The sequence below is a fragment of the Zonotrichia albicollis genome, chromosome 1, assembly GCF_047830755.1.
Source record: "Zonotrichia albicollis isolate bZonAlb1 chromosome 1, bZonAlb1.hap1, whole genome shotgun sequence".
In the NCBI taxonomy this organism is placed as follows: Eukaryota; Metazoa; Chordata; class Aves; order Passeriformes; family Passerellidae; genus Zonotrichia; species Zonotrichia albicollis.
This window is the reverse complement of record NC_133819.1, coordinates 54,081,597-54,100,469: the sequence shown is the minus strand read 5'-3', so window position 1 is coordinate 54,100,469 and position 18,873 is coordinate 54,081,597. Positions and strand designations below refer to the sequence as shown.

Below are 18,873 nucleotides of genomic sequence, written 5' to 3'. Positions count from 1 at the left end.
TGGTGAATTGGACCTCAAGTATTATAGTTGCATTGCTTTTGGGGCCAAAGTGATTGAGCCATTTATCATGGTGTCACAATATGTAATGTTGATTTACTCTCAGTAATTTTTTAGGATCAAAAGTTAATTTGTGTACCTGCAAAACTTTAGCAAGGAAATTCTGGAAATAGATGTCCATTGATTTAAAGTGAGGCAGCACTATAGCTGATGCTTCTGAAAATAAAGTAGTATTATGTTTTAAGTATCATGTAGCCCTTAAGTATCATGTTTTAAGGACTTGCTTCATTTTGACAGAACATGTTTAGATAGCTCTGTGGCTCTCCTTTATTCTGTCTTGTAGAAGGCAACCTGTACAGTCCTAAACCTCTTTGTGCTTGGCACGAGACCCATTCCATAACAGTCTGATGCATTAGGATTGGCACTTTGTGGCCAGTATTTCTTCTGAGGGTAAAGTACTCAGTATATGGAGTATAAACTGCAATCCTAAACACATGAAATTAAATTTTTGTAAATGTTATTTATATATAAAATAAAGCAGATATTGTTATAGCCTTCCACATTTGACTGCTTTTTTCAGATTTAAATGAGGAGGATCAATGTGAGCTTTTAATTTCAATTCTTAGCTCATGGTGCCAATTATTATTCTACAGAAATAGTACAGCTACACAAACAGGGTGTACCTTCTGATGGTGTATAAATAATTTGATCTTAATTTCTGCTGCTTCTTCTTTTTGAAGATCTCCTAAATATTTCCAGCTGTTTTGTATCAAAGGTGATCCATCTGCAAGGAGAAGTTTACCTCATGCTTTTCTAGACAAAAATGAAAAGTATTAAATAGGTCAATTAGACCCAGGATTATTTTTTCTCTTTACTGAGATTAGAATTGTATTTGGTGGGTTTATTTTCTGTTGATATCTGCTTTTACTGAAAAAAAATCCTAATGATTGTGATGAAGACTGGGAAACAATGACTACCCTGCTGATCCGACTTGCAGACAGATGACAAATAATGGGACTACTTTGAATTACTTCTGCTTTTATTGTTCACATATTTTTCATATTTCTTTTTAAGAACCATGTGTTTTAAAAGCCTGATTCATAGGATTTGAATTTTTTGGGACTGTGTCTTAAAAGTATTGTAATGTTTTTCCAAATACTCAGTTTTCTTTTTGGTTTGGTTTTTTGCTTATGATTAGGTAAGTTTGAAGTGTCTGCCTACCTAAAGTGACTGAAAATTGCAAAGGTTTTCTGTGTATTTACTCCTAAGCAGTTGATTTGGGAAATTTTTGTTAACTTTATCTACTTAATCAAGAAGGCTATCAGCTGTAAACTGTTGGAACCTGGAGAGTACTCAAGAGTAGTATTAGGCTTAGCCTCCTCATCTTGTCATCTATATTTCTCTATTTCTGGAGACAAAATATGCAGCTAGCTGGTCTTTTTGTCTCCATTTGTTTTCATATTTCCATGGTGCTCTATGCTTAAACCCCTTTAAATATGCTCTTACAGCCCCTTTGGACAGCATGAGTTGCCAAGAGATTGGGGAGTCAAATGTGAACCAGCAAGATTTGACTGAGGTATGTTGCAGAGCAATTATGTTTGGTAGCTCTTGACAGGAGGAGAAACAAAATGGACTTGAATTTGGAGTGTTTATGCTTTTCTAATGGTGATGGCAACAATGTTTTTTAACCTGTACCATACACAAAAATGTGTATTCCATTCTAGAGTGACTGAAATATAAATACTGCACAGCTGTGTTTTTTGGGTGTTTTACCATAAAAACAAACTTCAAGGTATCTCCTTCTGTAGGATTAATGTAGTTGTGCTGTGTGAAGATGAAGAACCAACACTTAGTTTTCCTCCTTAAAGCACATTCTTGTTGCTGGTGGGTTTATATGCTGATTGCAAAATTAGCATAGGCCAAAACAAGTCTGTTCAAAAGAGGATTCTATAAAATTCAGCTGGTTGACAAACTTCTTGGAACTGAGCAAGAGGCTGTTTTCTATACAACAGACTTCTGTCAGCACAGCTGTGCTGGACAGGATTGTGAAGAGGTGCTAACACTGCCTGGTTTAGTTATTTTGGCAGAAGCCATTAGCAAATACGTTATTATATTGACAAAACATTTCTTTTGCTGGTAAAATTGTTCTTGGAGATGTATCTCTGTAAGTGGTTTTGCATTCTAGTATGAAGTACAATTTGGTCTGGAAAGCTGCATTTGCACTATACTTGCAGGGTTTTGCCAGTACTTCAAAAATAATAAAGGACTCTGGCATTGACACAGACCAAACTTTTAAAATGTATCAGTAACACAAACAAGTATGAAAAGGGTAGAGACTGAGAGGTGGCAAATTGGAAAAGGGTAACTGAGAAGTGTATGGGAGCTGACAGAATCCCTTTTCTGTTGGTTGAATTGATATCCTTGCAGGATTCAGATCTGCTGCACATCTTCAGGAAGGTGAGTGTTTTAGCTGACTGACACTAAGTCTTTGACTTTTTGCTGCTTCTGTTATCAGCACACCACCAGCAGCTAGAGTGCAGTAACTCTTTTTTTTTCCCTGTAAATGATTGAGATACCCTTTTGTATTGGCATTTAACATCCTAGCAGGAGGGCTTAGCTGTTTTTTCCACTACTATTTTTTCAGTCACACATAGCCTGAATGTCCAAAATACTGTGAGTTTAGGAACAAGAGGCAGTTGAAAATGCGTGCTCTTCTGAAACACTGTGTTCCCATTCTTTGTTCAGTATGAAGCATATAAAAAGTTTAATGAACCAGTCATAATTCTTCCTTGCTTTAATATTAAGTATTGACTTTCAGCAGTGCATGAAAGTAATGCTTTTCTTATGCCTTCTCACTCTATTGCTTGTTCTTTCATCTAAGTAGCAGTATTTTGTATAAAATCAAAAACTTCAGAATTTTGGACTCTGTCCTAATTAAGAATACAATATCAGACAGAGAGCCTGTGAGCTGTAAGATTTAACACTGGGTTAGTTTACAGTGAATGAAAACAGATTAGACACTGAAAATCCTGGATATGAACAGCACAGTACAACTGTGAAGACACTTACTGATGGTTTAATGTTTATTTTTCAGTAGCTATTATGCTTGGATTGGTGCCTAGCTAAGTTAACAGAAACAAAGCTGGAAGATTTTAGGCATCTTCAGAAGCCATGCAGCAGGCTTTTGTAAAGCAGTGTTTATTGTGTTTGAGTTGCCATGGCCTAAAATGAAGACTTTGATAATGAAAAGATTATGAAGTATGTTGTTTATTATTGCTAAAAATTTCTCTGCTTCTTTCCAAATGAGTTATTTTTAGGGAATCTCCTGTCTAATAGCATTCTTATCTGCTTTATCTTGTTCTGTTGATCTTTTTCCCTTGCCTGATGGACTTAGTTCATGTAGATTGCGGGAGTTTTTCTTTGTTTGGTTTGTTTCATTGTTTCAGATGGTGAGGCTTTGTGATTTCACCAAAGAAGCAAGTATAACTAATTAAAATGGTGAATAGATCCAGTGGCTTTGTTGTGCCCTTTCACGGTATTGTCTGTGGGTGTTGTTTGATTTGTAGGAAGACTGTAAGTAGCTGCTGTTGACCTGAAAATGTTTTCCAAGTAAGCATATGGTTTTCATTACTTGTGATTTTAGAATACTGTTATAAAATAAAACACTGTCAGTAGCTAGCAAACAGGAAAAAAACAGTCTTGGGTGTAGAAGACACAAACAATTGAAAAATAACATGGTTTTTGTCATTTTTAGAAACCCAGATAGTGTCAGAATCTGGAACTTTTCCATGTACCTGATCGTTAACAGCATTTTGTATCTCAGTGTTTATGCCCTCAGCTAAATCCATTGATCTGTGAGTTGTCTTGTAGGGAAAACTTTGACATAGCAAGTAGCGAATGTTACTGTGAAGTAAGGATGTAATGAGAATAGGTTTGTGGATAACAGTCTTCTTGTAAGTTAAAGTTCTTGTAAAGAGGAAAGAATAATCTGTTATACATGGGACAAGAAGTAACTGTTCACATTTCTGCAAAAAAGGATTCCTATTAAACATTTAGGAAACCTTTCTAACAGAGAGGATGGCTTTCTTTTCCAGGAGAGTCTTTGTGGGTATTGCAAAGTCAGGATAAGGATACCTAGTGCCATTGTGATTGTGTGTTACAGTGACCTGACCACCATTTCAAGAGGAAAATTGGAGGCCAAAATTTTGTAACCTTTTAAAAGACTACATCTTTCAAAATTATTTTATGGAACTGCAACTACAAGTTGCTTATTCATATAAAATTATATTCTTTGTACAATAAGAAGGGGTGCTATATATCATGTGCCTGCTCAGAACATATAATACATGATTGTTTGTCAGTTTCTTATATTTCTGTAAAATTAAAATAATGATCTTAAAACATATGGGAATGAATTAATTAATGAATTGAACTTCTTTTAATATTAAAACTTAAAAGATAAATATGTTTATTTCCAGACCATATGTTTTATCATATCTTCTTTGTTTAAATATTTTGTTTGTGTAGACTGAAAGGAATTAAAATCAGGCTCAAAAAATATCACTTATTATTAAGTTGTTGAAAGGGTTGAAATGACAGCCTGAGATTCTAAGACTATGTTACATTCTGTATGACTTAATCCTCTTTGGGAATTAAACTTTATAGATTTGTTTTGAAAATTTTTGAGGAAAACTTTGGAAAGTTTAAAAAAACAATTGCATACTGATTTTGAGTTCATTTAATATGCTTTTCCAACTTCTGAGGCACTATATATTTGATCTTAGAGGGAGAGATCAGGATCAGCCACGGCCATGCAACCCCCAGGGGAGCTGTTTGGTCAGAGTCAGCTCCTTCGCTGCACACTGCTGCACAGATTTTTCTGTCAACATAACTATGTGCAGCCACAACAAATGGGTGTCTGTTCAGGTTAATATCAATTTTAGAACGTACATCATGTGTTTCAGATGAGAAATAATTATGTAATTACCTTACATTTCTGTCATGGGATCATAGATAATCATGTCCTTGTCAGAAGACTTCTCTGAGGCTATCCCAACACTGCAGTGCTTGGCTATAGCTTAATAAATATTAATTGAAAATACACCCTGCAGGTACTTCTTAATTTTACATGATTTTTTTCACTATAAGAAGTAGTAAGATGATTAATATCTGTTGAGCTGGAGTGTGGTGTCTTTTTGTTGACTCCTGACTGATTTCCAGATTAGTCAGGTATTTCTCACAAATATTTGCTCCCTTACCTTAGTCATAATAGTGTGGCAGAGTTGAGCAGGTAGAGCAGTCCTAGCAAAGTAAGTGAGGACATACAGAAGTTAGGACAGACAGCTTGCCTCAGCATTTAACTAATTTCTGTGCAAATTTTGAAACCTGGATGTTCTGGGAAAATGTCATTGCTACATTGCTGGGAGTAATACACTTCACTATTTTAATATTAACTTTCACTATATAAATATTTGTAGTCCTAATATCAGCTGTATCCTTGTTCCAAGCATGGGACAAGGAATGATTTGTTACTTTTAAGTGTGTTCAGCTGGGAATATTTGTGTAAACCCAGAATAGCAATGGGGAATTTGGGTGTCTATCAGCCTCCTTTAAGGCGGGTAGTAAAGTTTGAGTACCTAATCTCACTGTCATCTAAAAGCTTTTAATTGAAACTTTGTTTTCAGAAATGGTCATCATGACACATTTAATTTCTTACATCATGTAAAAGAGTGACGCCACTCAGATGGGGAAGCTGCTTCTACCTTAAAATTCAGAGAGTGACAGTTTAAACTTTCACTGACTTAGCAAAAGAGATAGCATCTCTTAAGTAATTATGGTTTGAGCTATGGAGGGAAGGACTGCTTTCTTTTAACTTATATTTGGCATGGTATAAAGCTAGAAAATATGGCCTAGAATTTTGCAGGCTGATTAAAAGCCTTTTGAAAACCAAACTTGTCTTGTTTGAAATGGTCTATGACTGTGTTCCAGAAGTGTGGTTGGTACCCTAATAGGAGTTGTGTGAGGCTGGGTACCCAGGTCACATGAAAATTGAATGGAGTTGAACAACTGGCAGAGGCTCTGCTGGTTGTCCTCTTCTAGTCTTTCAGTAGCTAAATCTTAGCTTGAGTTTTGTGTTTGATTTAACAATTTTGTTTTTTCTATACCTTCCAACTTGTAACACCTGATTGCATTCGAAAGACAGGGTTAGAATGTCTAAATCAACATGTGTAAAAGCAATAAATATTGTATGCATTTGCAATCATCAATTGGGAAATGAAATGTTTTTATCAGATTGGTCAGATTTTATGCTTGCTGACTTAAGGCTTATTTTTTTTTTTAACATCCTTTCATCTCTCTTGGAAGTTTGCTCTGACTTCACCTTTCTTGTATCTGTTCTGATCTCCTGTAAGCCTGCCTATTCAGGAAGTTGTACTTCCTTTCCTTCTGACCAACACATGGCAAGCATTTTCTGAAAGTCGTTTCTCGTTTTGCTAATGCATTTGGCAGCTCTGACACTGCAAAGTTTCTTATAATGCGTCTGTTAAACTTCGGCTTTTGTCATCGCAGAGAATTGCTTGTGTTCTTCTGCTTGTTTCATTAATCTTTATTAAGTAAAGATGTAAGCTGTCTTTAATTGAATATTTTCTTTTGGCAATAGAACAAGCCAAAAGGTGTTTCTTATTAATTTGTTATTCAGCAGGGATAGCCATCTATCTGGATTGAATTTGTGACAATGTTTAGTTCCTATTTGTAGAAATGCCTATGTTGAACATATTTTTCTATGTTTTGCTCAGAATATCTTATACAGCCTGACTTTGTAATGTCATTTGTCATCTGGGAATTGAACTACAGGGAATTGGTCTGTGTTGACAACATGTCTCCATGTTGGCTTTTCCTGTCCTTTTAGTACAATGTGTTTTATATTTGGCCTTATAAAGTTTTATCATGCTATCAAATCATGAAGAAGTGCAGAAATTATGGCTTTTGGTTTTCTTGCGCATGTGATACAAATATTTTGAACACAGGTCATAATGAGAAATGCTGATCTTTCTTTTTATGACACAGAAAATCATACTCAGGCTGTCCTGTAGATTTAATTATGATGCCATCATTAGCTTGAAAGCACATTGTATTGAAGAATGAGAGTAGCATTTTCAGGTGTTGAATGAGTTTTCATTCCTCCTTTCCAGTTTCTGTGCATTTGTTAATTTTGTGACATTTACTTCTTTCTCAGTTGTTTTTTTGAAGGTGAAAATTGTTTGTGACCCACTATCCTGAGCTATTAAATTTCATGAAATACATATCAAATACACAACAAGCTGAGAAATGGAGAAACATTTTTATTAATCTTCATAAAAATTCCAAATGAGTCTAAACTAACCTACATAAAAATACTTCTTTTGGAGTGATTGTTCCCAGAGTTTTGATATTGCAACACAGTAGTGCCTGTTTATCCCAGATGCTTTCAGGCAGCTCCTAGCCAAAATGAATTTTTTTTATACATATTAGGAATTCTGTCATCATATCATCAGTAACTCCTAGGCAAGGAAATATGGTGTGTTCTGTACACATCTTGGAATAGCATAGAACCTACAGACATATGAAACTTTGTCTGGGACACAGTTGTTTAATTGGTCTGCCTGGTTTCTAAAAGTTTATGAAGAATGTCTGCCATAAATGTATCTAAAAATCCCACTGTCGTCTGGCAAAAATGTAGCTGACATGGTATTAGAAAGCTAAACCTGTAAGAACACATTAGTCTGTTTTCCTAACAGAGTCCTTTCTGGAAACCTGTTTGGGTTGGGGTTTTTTTTTGCTAGCATTTTTAAATTTAGTGTGACATTTTTGAACATTTGGCAGTTTGGGCAGTAACACTTTTGTGCACTCCAGCAACTTTTACTGTTATTACTTTCTTTTGGTAATCTTCAGCCTGACCTTTCTCGCTTCATAATATTTATTTCTGTTTCTCAGAACAGAATCATTTAGAGCGGATTGTAAAGCAAATTATGTCTCTCTTATGTGATAAATATATTGACCATTTAGAAGTGGATAAACTAATAGTAGTTTGTTATGACATGTTATTTTTTCCCCCAAACTTTTGTCCCATATGATGCCTGAAAGTATTATCATTTTTCCTGTGCTGTGTTCCAAACCTTGAGTGCCATCACAAGGGTCCTGCACACTGAGCCCAGAACTATAAGCTTTGTTGTGTTAGAAGTAACTTCCATCTTTCAGAATAAATGGGCCTCTTTCATCATGGACAAATGTCACAATGTCATACCAACCCCAGAATAGTAGGTAAGCTAAGATTTATTTTCTGTTGACAAATGTTTTCAGGGTTTTTTTGGTTTTTGTTGTTTGTTCTCCTTTTTGGTTTTGTTTTTTTTTTTTAGTGTATGTGTCTGATTTAACTAGAAAAATCTGGGAGAAGGAAATACTTTTAGTCTTTCCATTTGCCAGGAATTGTGGTGTATTAATACCAATGTAATTTAATCAGATAATAGCAGCAATTTGACTCTTACATTTAATTGCAATGTGTATATATTGCCAATATTCACAGGAAATTTGTATGCTTCAATTCATTTTACCAAGCAATTATTCAGTCAGCTGCAAATAACGCCCTGCATAAAGTTACTTCTGCCATGCCCCTAGCTAGTGATGAGTATCTTAGGGCTCTTATAATTTACTGTTTATCTTGACATTATTATTTTTCAGTTTTGCTAGATGAATATTCTTAGGTACCTTAAGTCTTCTCTTGTTGCTCCATATCAAAGGTTTGGCCATCAAACTGCTGGAGACTTTTCAAAACAGCTGTGAGCTGCATTATTACATGTTAACCACCTTATTTTATAAAATTTTAATTGTCATATTTACCCAAATATTAAAAAAAAAGGGATGCAGGAACAGAGAGATGCTTAATGTTACATTAAGCATGTCTCATTTTGAATATCATGCACTATGTAATGCTGCATAGGAATAGTGATAGTGGAGATCTTGGTTAAGAAAATTCTTTAAAACTTCTCATTTGCAAATTTATATTTACTGATATTTAGCATCCTCTGTTTTCCAATTGGTTAAAGTCTCTTCCTTCCTTCATGTTTGAGCTAAGGGTACAGGATTGCTGGTGGAAAGCTGTGGCATTTGCTTTGTAAATGGCTCCAGTTAAGGCCCATTTTTCCCTCAAGCTGACACAAAGTAGCTGATGCCAGTTCTTTCTTACTTCTCATACCCGGTTCATTTTTCTTGCTCAGAAAAAGCTTCAAAGAGTAAAGGTTCCACACTTTCTTATGTAGAAGGTAGACTTGGCTGCAGAGTCAGAGCAGGAGGATTTAGGTGTGACTATGCCGAATAAGCAAATAGTCTTTTGGTGGTTGTGATCAGTGGCACAGGGTCTAGCTGGAGGCCTGTCACAAGTGGTGTCCCCAAGGTTCAGTCCTGGGCCCAGGATTGTTTTGCTTGTTCATCAGTGACTCAAGTGAAGGGGCAGATGCCTCCTCAGCAAGTTCACTGATGACACGAAGCTTGGAGAATTGTCTGATACCACAGAGGGCTTGAAAATGATCTTCAAAAGGGCCTTGAGAGAGATGGAAGAGAAGAACTGGAAGACTGAGAGATGGGCAGAAATCAGTGCCTGAACTTCAACCAAGGCAATTGCAGAGTCCTGTGCCTGGGGAAGAAAAACCCCCTGCACCAGTGCAGGCTGGGGGCCAAACCACTGCAAAGCAGCTCTGTGCAGAAGGACCTGTGGGTCCTGGTGATCACCAAGCTGTCCATGAGCCTGCAGTGAGCCCCTGTGGCCAAGGCAGCCAATGGTCTCCTGGGGTGCATTGGGAAGAGCATTGCCAGCAGGTCGGTGGAGGTGATCCTGCCCCTCTACTCAGCCCAGCTGAGACCACATCTGGAGTGCTGGGTCCAGTGCTGGGCTCCTCAGCAAGAGAATGACATGGAGCTCCTGGAGTGGGTCCATTGGAGATCAATGGAGAGGAATAAGGGACTGGAACATACCCCTCAAAAGGACAGGCAGCCTCAAGAAGAGATGACTGAGAAGGGATTTTATCAATGTCCCTAAGCAGCTCAATGGAGGGTGCCAAGAGGATGAAGCCGGGCTCTTGATGGTGCCAAGCAAAAGGACACAAGGCAATGGGAGGAAGATGATGCACAGGAAGTTCCCCCTGAATATGAGGAGTGAGTTCTTTTCTGTGCTGGTGACCAAGAACTGGAAAAAATTGCCTGGGAAGAGTGCTGAGTCTCCTTCACTGTAGATACTCAAAAATCATCTTAACACAATCCTGTGCCATGTGCTCTGAGAAGACCCTGCTTGAGCAGGGAGGTTGGACCAGATGACCCATTGTGGTCCCTTCAAACCCCACCCATTCTGTGATTCTGTGTGATTCTCTGTTTCTGGCAATTTCAAAAGCTTGCTATGCAGATTAAATAATGCTTTGACAATGACAGTTTTTAGGAAGGACTTGGAGATCTAACTGGAGGTTATTGTCTTGTACTTGGTTTGATTGTGAAACTGTACATTTTGCCGTAGAGAACACCGGCTCATAATGCAATGATTTTGAATTCTAGACACATGAGGATGTAACCGGTAGTAGAAGAAATCATATCTTCCTACTGCAAGGTACAGAATGTAGATTTGGGGAGTTGAATAGGGGTTTAGTGTGGTGCACCTTTCTTTTGCTATTTGCTGATTCTGTTTTACAAAAATCTAAAGCTTTATGTGAGATTTAGAATCTAGCCAGCTGCCTGACAAGCTAAAATGATTTAGAAAACATTTAGTTTTATTAAATTAAAATTTAAATTCTATTGTCTGTCTGAAATCTATTCCCCAAAGTAAAAATACCTACATTGGACTTAGAGATCTAAAATAAATTCTTTTTCTCATAGAGATCATTTAAATATTGGTTGTAGCTTACGGTGATAAACTCCACTAAAGGGAAGCAGGAGTGTGATCAGCTGCCTTATCTTACCTTCTGAGACCATCACTGTTAAACCTATTCTCTCTGTATTCAACTGGGATTATCTCTTTACCCTAAAGTATTTTTCACTCTATCTAAACTTTAAACGACTAACTACATTTTATTTAACAGAAGCCTATATTTAGGTTTGAGGGTGTAATTGCAAATCTGTGCTTTTCACACTGAATTAAGTATGAGAGAACACAGAGTATTTGGACAAACATAAACTTTAGGTGGCATTTATATCTGTAGGGAGTTATTTTATATATTTCTATATCTATTTACACATGTATATGTACAAATGTATGTATGTGTATATATTACACATGTTATTTTAAAATCTGTGTACCAGGCTGAATATTTTTGAAAGTAATTTTGGACTCTTCTTCAAGCTTTTTGTGTTTGTGTTCCTAGTTATTTCTAAAACATCTGCACTGGGTTGGTTCATTGACCATGAAAATAATGTTCAGCCTTTGATTTTTGTCTGGATAAAGCGATCTTTCATTTTTAGCATTAGCTATTTGTCACTTAAGTCTACTTTTTTCTCTGGGAATCTTGTATATCCATAGTTCCTGGGGCGAAACATTTCCAACAGATTTTGTCCCTATGCTAGCTTTTTCCACTCAGAATTGTGATCAAAAGTAGAATTAAGTATTTTTTTCTTTTTAATCTATTGTGATGTGTGAAAACTAATTAAACACTCCATACAAGTCCTAATCTTAACCAGAACGTCATTAAATAATACCTTATATTTTGAAACCTGGATGTTACAAAGTGTGAAAAGGATTTAAAAAAATTTATTTGTGAACTGCTCTAGAAAAATTCAGATCTTGTTGCCTGTCACCTTTCCTGAATTCAGTGTTTGAGGGATGGATGTTTGTCCTTACCAGAAGAGCATTGCAAAGCTGTTCTGTCTACATACTAAATGTTTAATTTTCAGATGTTTGCTGTTTATGAAAACATTTGTGTGAGTAGATGTGTTGAGATGTCTTTTCTTTGTTAGTAATTGAGGCCAGTACGTAGTTTCTCACTTACTTCAATATGCTTTTCACTATTCAATTAAAGTTGTTTTGAGTACTTTTTTTTATTGAGCAAGATTTTGTTTTTGAAGTGGCCCCACACACTTAACTGGTTTTAATTCTACAGTTCATTCCAATGAGATATTGGTATATGCCTAGTTAGTGCTCTTTGGAACATTTTTGGGTGGATCCAGTATATTTTATTTGCTAGTCCTCTTACATTTAAAGACATTGTTCTTTGCTGTAAACTTTAGGAGTGTAAATATGAAAGGAAATACCATGAGTTCTCTTTGGGATCTCAAAGTCGACTATTGTCAGATTTCAAATAAAACTGGGTAAACTGGTAGATTTTTTCTTCTCTCTTGTGAGTAGTGACACAGATTTGACCATAAGAAAAGTGTTGACTTTTTTCTTGCAAAATGTTTGTTTTGAAGCTACACTGATTAGTCAGTGAATTGGCTGTAGTATTCTGATATTCCCTGTGACACTTTGTGCAGAAGCTGAGCTCCTCCACAGCTTTGGACAACATGGATCTCATGTCTCCAGAAAAATATTAGGCAATTGAGATAGTTTGTAGTATAATGGGGAAATGTGTGTAGTAAGTGGATATTGTTTTGCTTAGTATGATTTATCAATTGAAGTAAGAAGGTGCTTTAACTCCAGTTTTCAGTCATCACAATCCTCTTGTAATATACATTAGGAGTAATTTATGAATTATGCACATAACGGCATCAGTCCAAAGGGATAAACTGAGGATGAACTCAATGAAAAATTATTTTTAATTGTGTGCTTTTATTCACAAACCCAGTGTTTAGACTGTCATGCCTACTGAACAGACTGAATATAGAGAAGATTTTTCCAGGCAAATTATGGAAAGGAATCTAGGTGATTCAGGAATTTTTTACCTTGCAGTATATGTTGATATAATGTAATTCTAATACTGTCCTCAAGGGTAAGAATTAAACATAAATGTTTTAAAACTAAAGTTAGATTAGGAATCTTGTCTTTGACAAATATCTTGTAACTTCTCCAAAGGATTTCTCTTAGAGATATCAGGAAAAGAAGCACTTAAATGGCTTTGAATGTGCTTCCTATTCAATCTGCACTTAAATCTAATTATTGAGGGCTCTGCCATTATTAGAACTAATAGAAACCATCCATGAAATATGTTGCTCCTTCCCTGTTAACTTCTATCCTCGGTGATGGTGGTTACTGGTTCCAGTGACCTCGTCAGCTGCTTGTGCAAGACCTTCTCAGTTGGAAGATTTTATGGTTGTTATTGGAAGAACATGATGACTATAGCAAAGAGAGGTAAGACAGCATCCTTCTGTCAACAGCTGTTTGTTTGAAGTTAATTATACAGCTGAACAAAACTGTATTTAGGTAGTTCAGTAAAAGTTCTCAGTATTTTGGACTTCATTGATGCCAGCTGTGGTGGTTTGACCAGGAAGGAGTGGGAATTCTGGGAAGCTGTGGTCAAACCAATGAAGGTTTTGGGTTTGAGACTGGCACCCGGTGTAGCCAGTGGGGTTTGGACACACCTCCGAGAATACACAGGGGTTAAAAGCAGGGCACTGGCCTTGGCACTGTCTCTTGGGACGTCGCTTCGAAGAGGTCAGATCTCTTCCCCCGTCCAGCCTCTACTGCTGGGCGGGGGGAGGGCCAGCCATGCGGTAGGCCCGGGGCCTGGACAGAGATGGGAGGTGAGGGGCCTTCAAGGATGGAAGGGTGGAGGAGCCCCAAGAGACATCGAGACATCGGGCAGCCAGCCCCCCCCCCCCCCCCCCCCCCCAGGAAGGAGAGAGAGGGAGAGTCGGCGGTGATAGCAGCCGGCCCAGGAAGAGAAAGGGTGGGGAAAAGGGTGCAGCCCGGCCGGCCGCAGCAGCAGCACGTGTGGGAGTATCATCTCGTCCCAGGACAGACAAAGACTGAAAACTTTTAACCCTTTCTTTCATGATTGGGGCCTTGCAAAAATGCTAATCCTCCTCGAAGCTGAATAAGAAGGGAGATAAGAGATGAGATGAGACAAGGACCTGGCCCGAAGAACGTGGAGATGATTGGATGGGGAGAGATGATTTGGAGTGGCCTTTTGGCTGGACTTTTCTTGTGGCCATGGACTCAGTTGTTCCTGTGACACAGACTGCATTTAGGGGGAGGCAGTGGCTCAAAACCAGGAGGGTTCATTCGTGAGGACCCCCCGGCCCCAGGGGGTTGGAAAAATATGGGGGGGACAGATGTCCCAAAGCAGAGACTGTGCCTTTTTGGAGTGAGACAAGGCATCCTTAAAAGACAACCCTAAAAGCAGCTCTGGCCATGTCTCAGTGGTGAGAGCACTGGGCATGGAAGGAAGATGTCACAAGCGGCAAAAGGACTTTTTTTTCCGGGCGGTGCCGAAGTGACAAGGAAGCACACGAGGTTTCAGTGTGTTTCCAGGAGAAGCCTATGGAACAAGAAGGACTCCTTTCCTCTTCATGAACTGCAGTTTGAGTATACTAAAGTGTCGTGCCGGGCTGGGCAGTTGGTGTTTTGGGAGAATGTATCGGATTGGGAAAGTCAGGGAGTGGGGAGGAGGAAAGTTTTTTTGTAAGGTTTTCAATTTCTTTTTTTCTTTTCCTTATAGTCTTTCCCTATTTTCCTGTAGTTTAAGTAATAAAGTGTTCTTTATGTTTAAGTTAGAGCCTGTTTTGCTTATTCCTGGTCACATCTCACAGCAGACACCAGGGTGAGGAATTTTCATGGGGGGCACTGGCTCTGTGCCAGGCTCAAACCATGACACCAGCTCTTGGCAAACAGATTGTACGTGCGTGCTAAGGCCTTGCCATCTTTTGTAAACAATGCTTGTTTTGAAGGTAACTCTGTTAAGATATGGATTAAAGTAACAGAAATGAGGGGGGAGCAATTAATGTGTCAAAACCATAGTGTCATGATTTTAGTGTTGTTTGAAGTATTCAAGGTATCCTTATGGCAGAGTGGAGATAACACAGGCAAGATGGGCCCTGTTGGACAGCAATTGTGAGCCTGTAGAGATACTGTAGATTCTCTGAAATAACATCTGAGTCCAGCCTCAGCTGAGACAGTGAGTTACAAAGGAAATTTTATCCAAAAGGAATGAAACATAGCAGGGTTACAAGTCTGTCTAGAATTAAGATCAAACACATCCTCAACCCACAGAGGATGAATCCAACTTTACTCTTAGAAATGTGAAGGAATAAAGAGAATACAATGGTGTTCATTGGTTGTACGGTCTGGACTGCTTGTTAACAAAAGCTGAGGAGCAATAATAGCTTAAGTTCTACTTGTTCTTGATTGAATGACTAGTTGTTCTCTTTCCCTTTTAGGTTATGGTCAGACTGGTCCAGTGGTTCAAAGAGGTGGATATGACTCCATTGCTGCTGCTGTTTCTGGTCTCATGCATATCACAGGGCATGAGGTATAGTGCACAACTTACAAATTTCATAGAATCTTTGTGCCGGGTCCCAAAACTGGCTGCTGCAGGGAACCAGTCAGCCTGCTGGTAACACATCTGTTATGCAAACCCTCCTGAGTCCAGCAAGAGGTCTCATCTCTGGGAATCTTAGAAAATAATAGTACTTGTATACTTCAGCTATATCACTCCAGGCTTGTAAAGAAAAATGCTCAAGAAATAGAAAATCAAAGAAAAAAAGAAAAATCCTGAATCTCCAGTGAATAAATTGGCAATGTATGCTAACCTGTTAATGGTCACTTGTAGTCACTTCTAGAGCTGTAGTAGACACATTGTTGACAGCTGGATGATAGAACCATATCTATGAGTGTGAAGTCTCACTGATGCTTGGATATTGATAATCCCTATGTAAAAATTGGAATTGTGAAGCTATCTAGATAAAATATCTGACAAAATAGGTAAGATATCTGACAAAAGCTGGGTGTTTTTCAGTCATTCTGCCTACAAATAGGCAGAAAGATGCCATGCATTTCTGGAAAAGCTTTGTGTGCTACCTATTCCCACTGACATCCAAGATCTTTGTTAGCTGTGGCCGTGCAGGAAGCATAATAATAGTTTAGTATCTAAATTCTAGAGGTACACAGAACATGTGTCTTCACCTCAGAAAAATGCTGGTCAAATAAACATTTTATTAAGCTGTCTTGAATCACCTGCAGATGCAGGGAATGTGGTCCTCAAATGTCCCTTTTCAAGTGAGGTAGTGTTAGAAGTCTGCTCTATGCATTATAAATGCCAGATACCGTTCTAGTGTGGAGGTGCTCCTGGTACTCTGGAAGCAGTAGTGCAGATCTTGTGAGTACAATACTTGCATGTTCTAGATAAACAAGGAATTAATGAAGTTTCTGTGCTAAGTGTCAGCTGTTCATGTTTGAGTATGTTGTTGAAAGCTAACCACATGATCTGGACACCACTGTATTGTAGGGTTGATATTCTGCCAATAGACTTGTTTTCTACTGAGAACAATGGCAAACATCAGAAGTTTGTACTTCTGGCAAGTGTTGTTACCAGTGTTGCCCTTTTTATTAGGGAAAAAGCCAAAATCAAGCATTTTTTGACTGAGTAAGCTGAAACATCTTGTGCCTAGTTTCCTGAGGCTGTCTATTTCTGCTGTGTTATTGGTATGTACTCATAGGATGTTCCATCACAGAACATGAGAAGACATGAAACTGTGTGCTGTCCTTACAGGCACTTCCCTTCAAATATATCATGTACATGTGCACTAAGCAGTGACTGATCACAGTAACTGGTGTAAGTAAATTTAACATTGTATCTGTAGAATGGAGATTAATACTTCCAGTACAATGCCAGAAACTTAATGCATGCCTCAAAATATACCAATCAAAATTGGAAGGGTATACAAACTGTTAGAAAGGGCCAGATGTTGTTAGTACAACATGAATAAAGAAAGGTAGATAGAAAGACTGAAAAACACAGGACTTTTGTACTGCTTTTCAATAATATGTGAATGCCAGAATAAATAACTGTTACACTGAATAATTGCATGCAAGTTATATTATGAAAATAATAGTCCTCAGTGGCTGTTATGAAGATAGATTTTGTAAATAGATTGTGTTAAGGTCTACACTGGAAAACCAGATGTTCGCATCACCTCACCAAGCCTTGAGGTAATGTAATCATAGGAATCATTTAGCCACTGTCAGTAGCAGCTTTGTCTGTTCACTGGGGGCTTCTGAGAGTTCATTCAAACTTAGTCACTCTTTTGCATGATTAAAATGAGCATGCAAAAATTTGCTTATTTTTCTTTATTTGAAGTTGTTTATGTAGCATTTCCTCAATTTCTCAAAACCATTTTTGGATGTATAGATGGACAGTATTGTTTCAAAGACTTAAGTAGTCAATGACTCCAAAAAAACAAATGTGCTTTTTGTTGTTGTAGTGAAAACTTATCCAAGTGGCTGTAAAATCATATGCTTGTTGGAAAGTAACTTCAAAATAGTGAAGTATTATTAATAGTAAAATCTTCCATTTTTTTAAACATTTACGTTTATGTGACAGAATTGTGTTTAAAATTTCACAAATCTAAGTCTGAATAAAAGTAGAAAATCTTGTTTCAGTCAACATGTAGAAAAGTGGCCAAAGAAAAAGAGGAAAAAAGAAAACTTAATTTCATGCTGGTTTTTTTTATTAATAAAGCTTAAATTATTTGTTGACTAGATAATGTAGAATTAATGTGCAAAAACTAATAAGTTCATTTGAATGGGTACACTAGGGTCTGATTTTTTTTTTTAGAATAAAATGGAAAATGCCACTCTTATAAGCTGGAAATGAAAAAAAGGAAAAGTTATAACAGATGATGTTGGTTTTGTATTTAATTACAGTAGCTATAGATAATCAGTATAACATCATCAGTGCAAGAGTGCTCTTTGGAAACATCCCTTTGGTAAACAAACCATTGAATGCTCTTGCAGGATGGTCTTAGAGGCATCAGCTGATGCAGCACACAAATGGAATGAATCTGAGCAAGCAGTTAAAAAGCATCTACATACATGACCGAGGTGTTGAATGGTGAGGTATGCATATTTACATCGATGAATAAATATTTACAGTTCCTTAGAAAGAATTTAATAATAGGGTAATAAAATTTTGTCCAGTATCTGACACATACAAAAATGTATAATCCACTAGCAGTATATATTCCTGCCTATAAAAAGAAAAAAAAAAATTAACAGCTTGCGCTTTTTTTGTTTATCTTTTTCTTTTCCTGGCATCACTTAATGGTAATAACTTTGAAATGCTTCTGAGTGATATTCTGAACCTTGAAATCAAGCTATAACTTCTGCAACATTGCAAAAATATTGGCACAAACAACTGCATTTGTGCTAGAGTTGTTTTTGCACAGTAGAATAGTGTCTTTAAATCATGTTTTGTATACAGTAACCTGCAAGCTCTTACACATGTGCTTGATTACTTGTGTATTAGAAGGTATCATACCTGTGAAATTTGAAATTTCTATGACTCATCAAACAATAACTTGAAATTAATTAAAATCCAATTTGATCACAAATCTCCTTCCATCTCCTAGTGGATTATTACATGTGGTCTTCAATACTTAAAGTACCTTTATAGTGGTGTGTTCTTTCTTGAGGAAAAAACATTTTTGTTTTACTGAATATGAGTCAGCATTTAATCTGCAATCCAGAGATGCCATTCATTCTTCAGTTTAGTACCAAACAAAGTGTTACAAAAGAATACACATGGTGTATATAGTTGAGAGCTGTTGAAAAATACAGCCATTGCTGGTTCATATTAGTTTCAGCAATTATTTCACATCTGTAAAACCACTGGACTTAGAATGCTTTTCTTAAACATGTCATTTCAAACCAATTTTCATTTTAAATGGATGATTTTTGTATTACTGATGTAAATTTGGAAAGGGAAATTATGTCAA

At 37.2% G+C, this 18,873-nt stretch overlaps 1 protein-coding gene across 9 annotated transcripts in view; it reads left to right on the top strand.

Annotated features, from left to right (window-relative positions):
• The window catches only part of SUGCT (succinyl-CoA:glutarate-CoA transferase), a 309,001-nt gene that overhangs the window by 25,261 nt on the left and 264,867 nt on the right, over positions 1-18,873 (top strand). For all 9 annotated transcript variants that reach the window (XR_012580477.1, XR_003380359.2, XM_026793422.2 and 6 more), the window contains exon 7: positions 15,319-15,410. Coding sequence is in view for 7 of the 9 variants with exons in the window: in XM_026793422.2 (XP_026649223.2) it covers positions 15,319-15,410 (92 nt within the window). In the remaining 2 variants the exon portion in view is untranslated. The remainder of the gene's footprint in view (positions 1-15,318; positions 15,411-18,873) is intronic.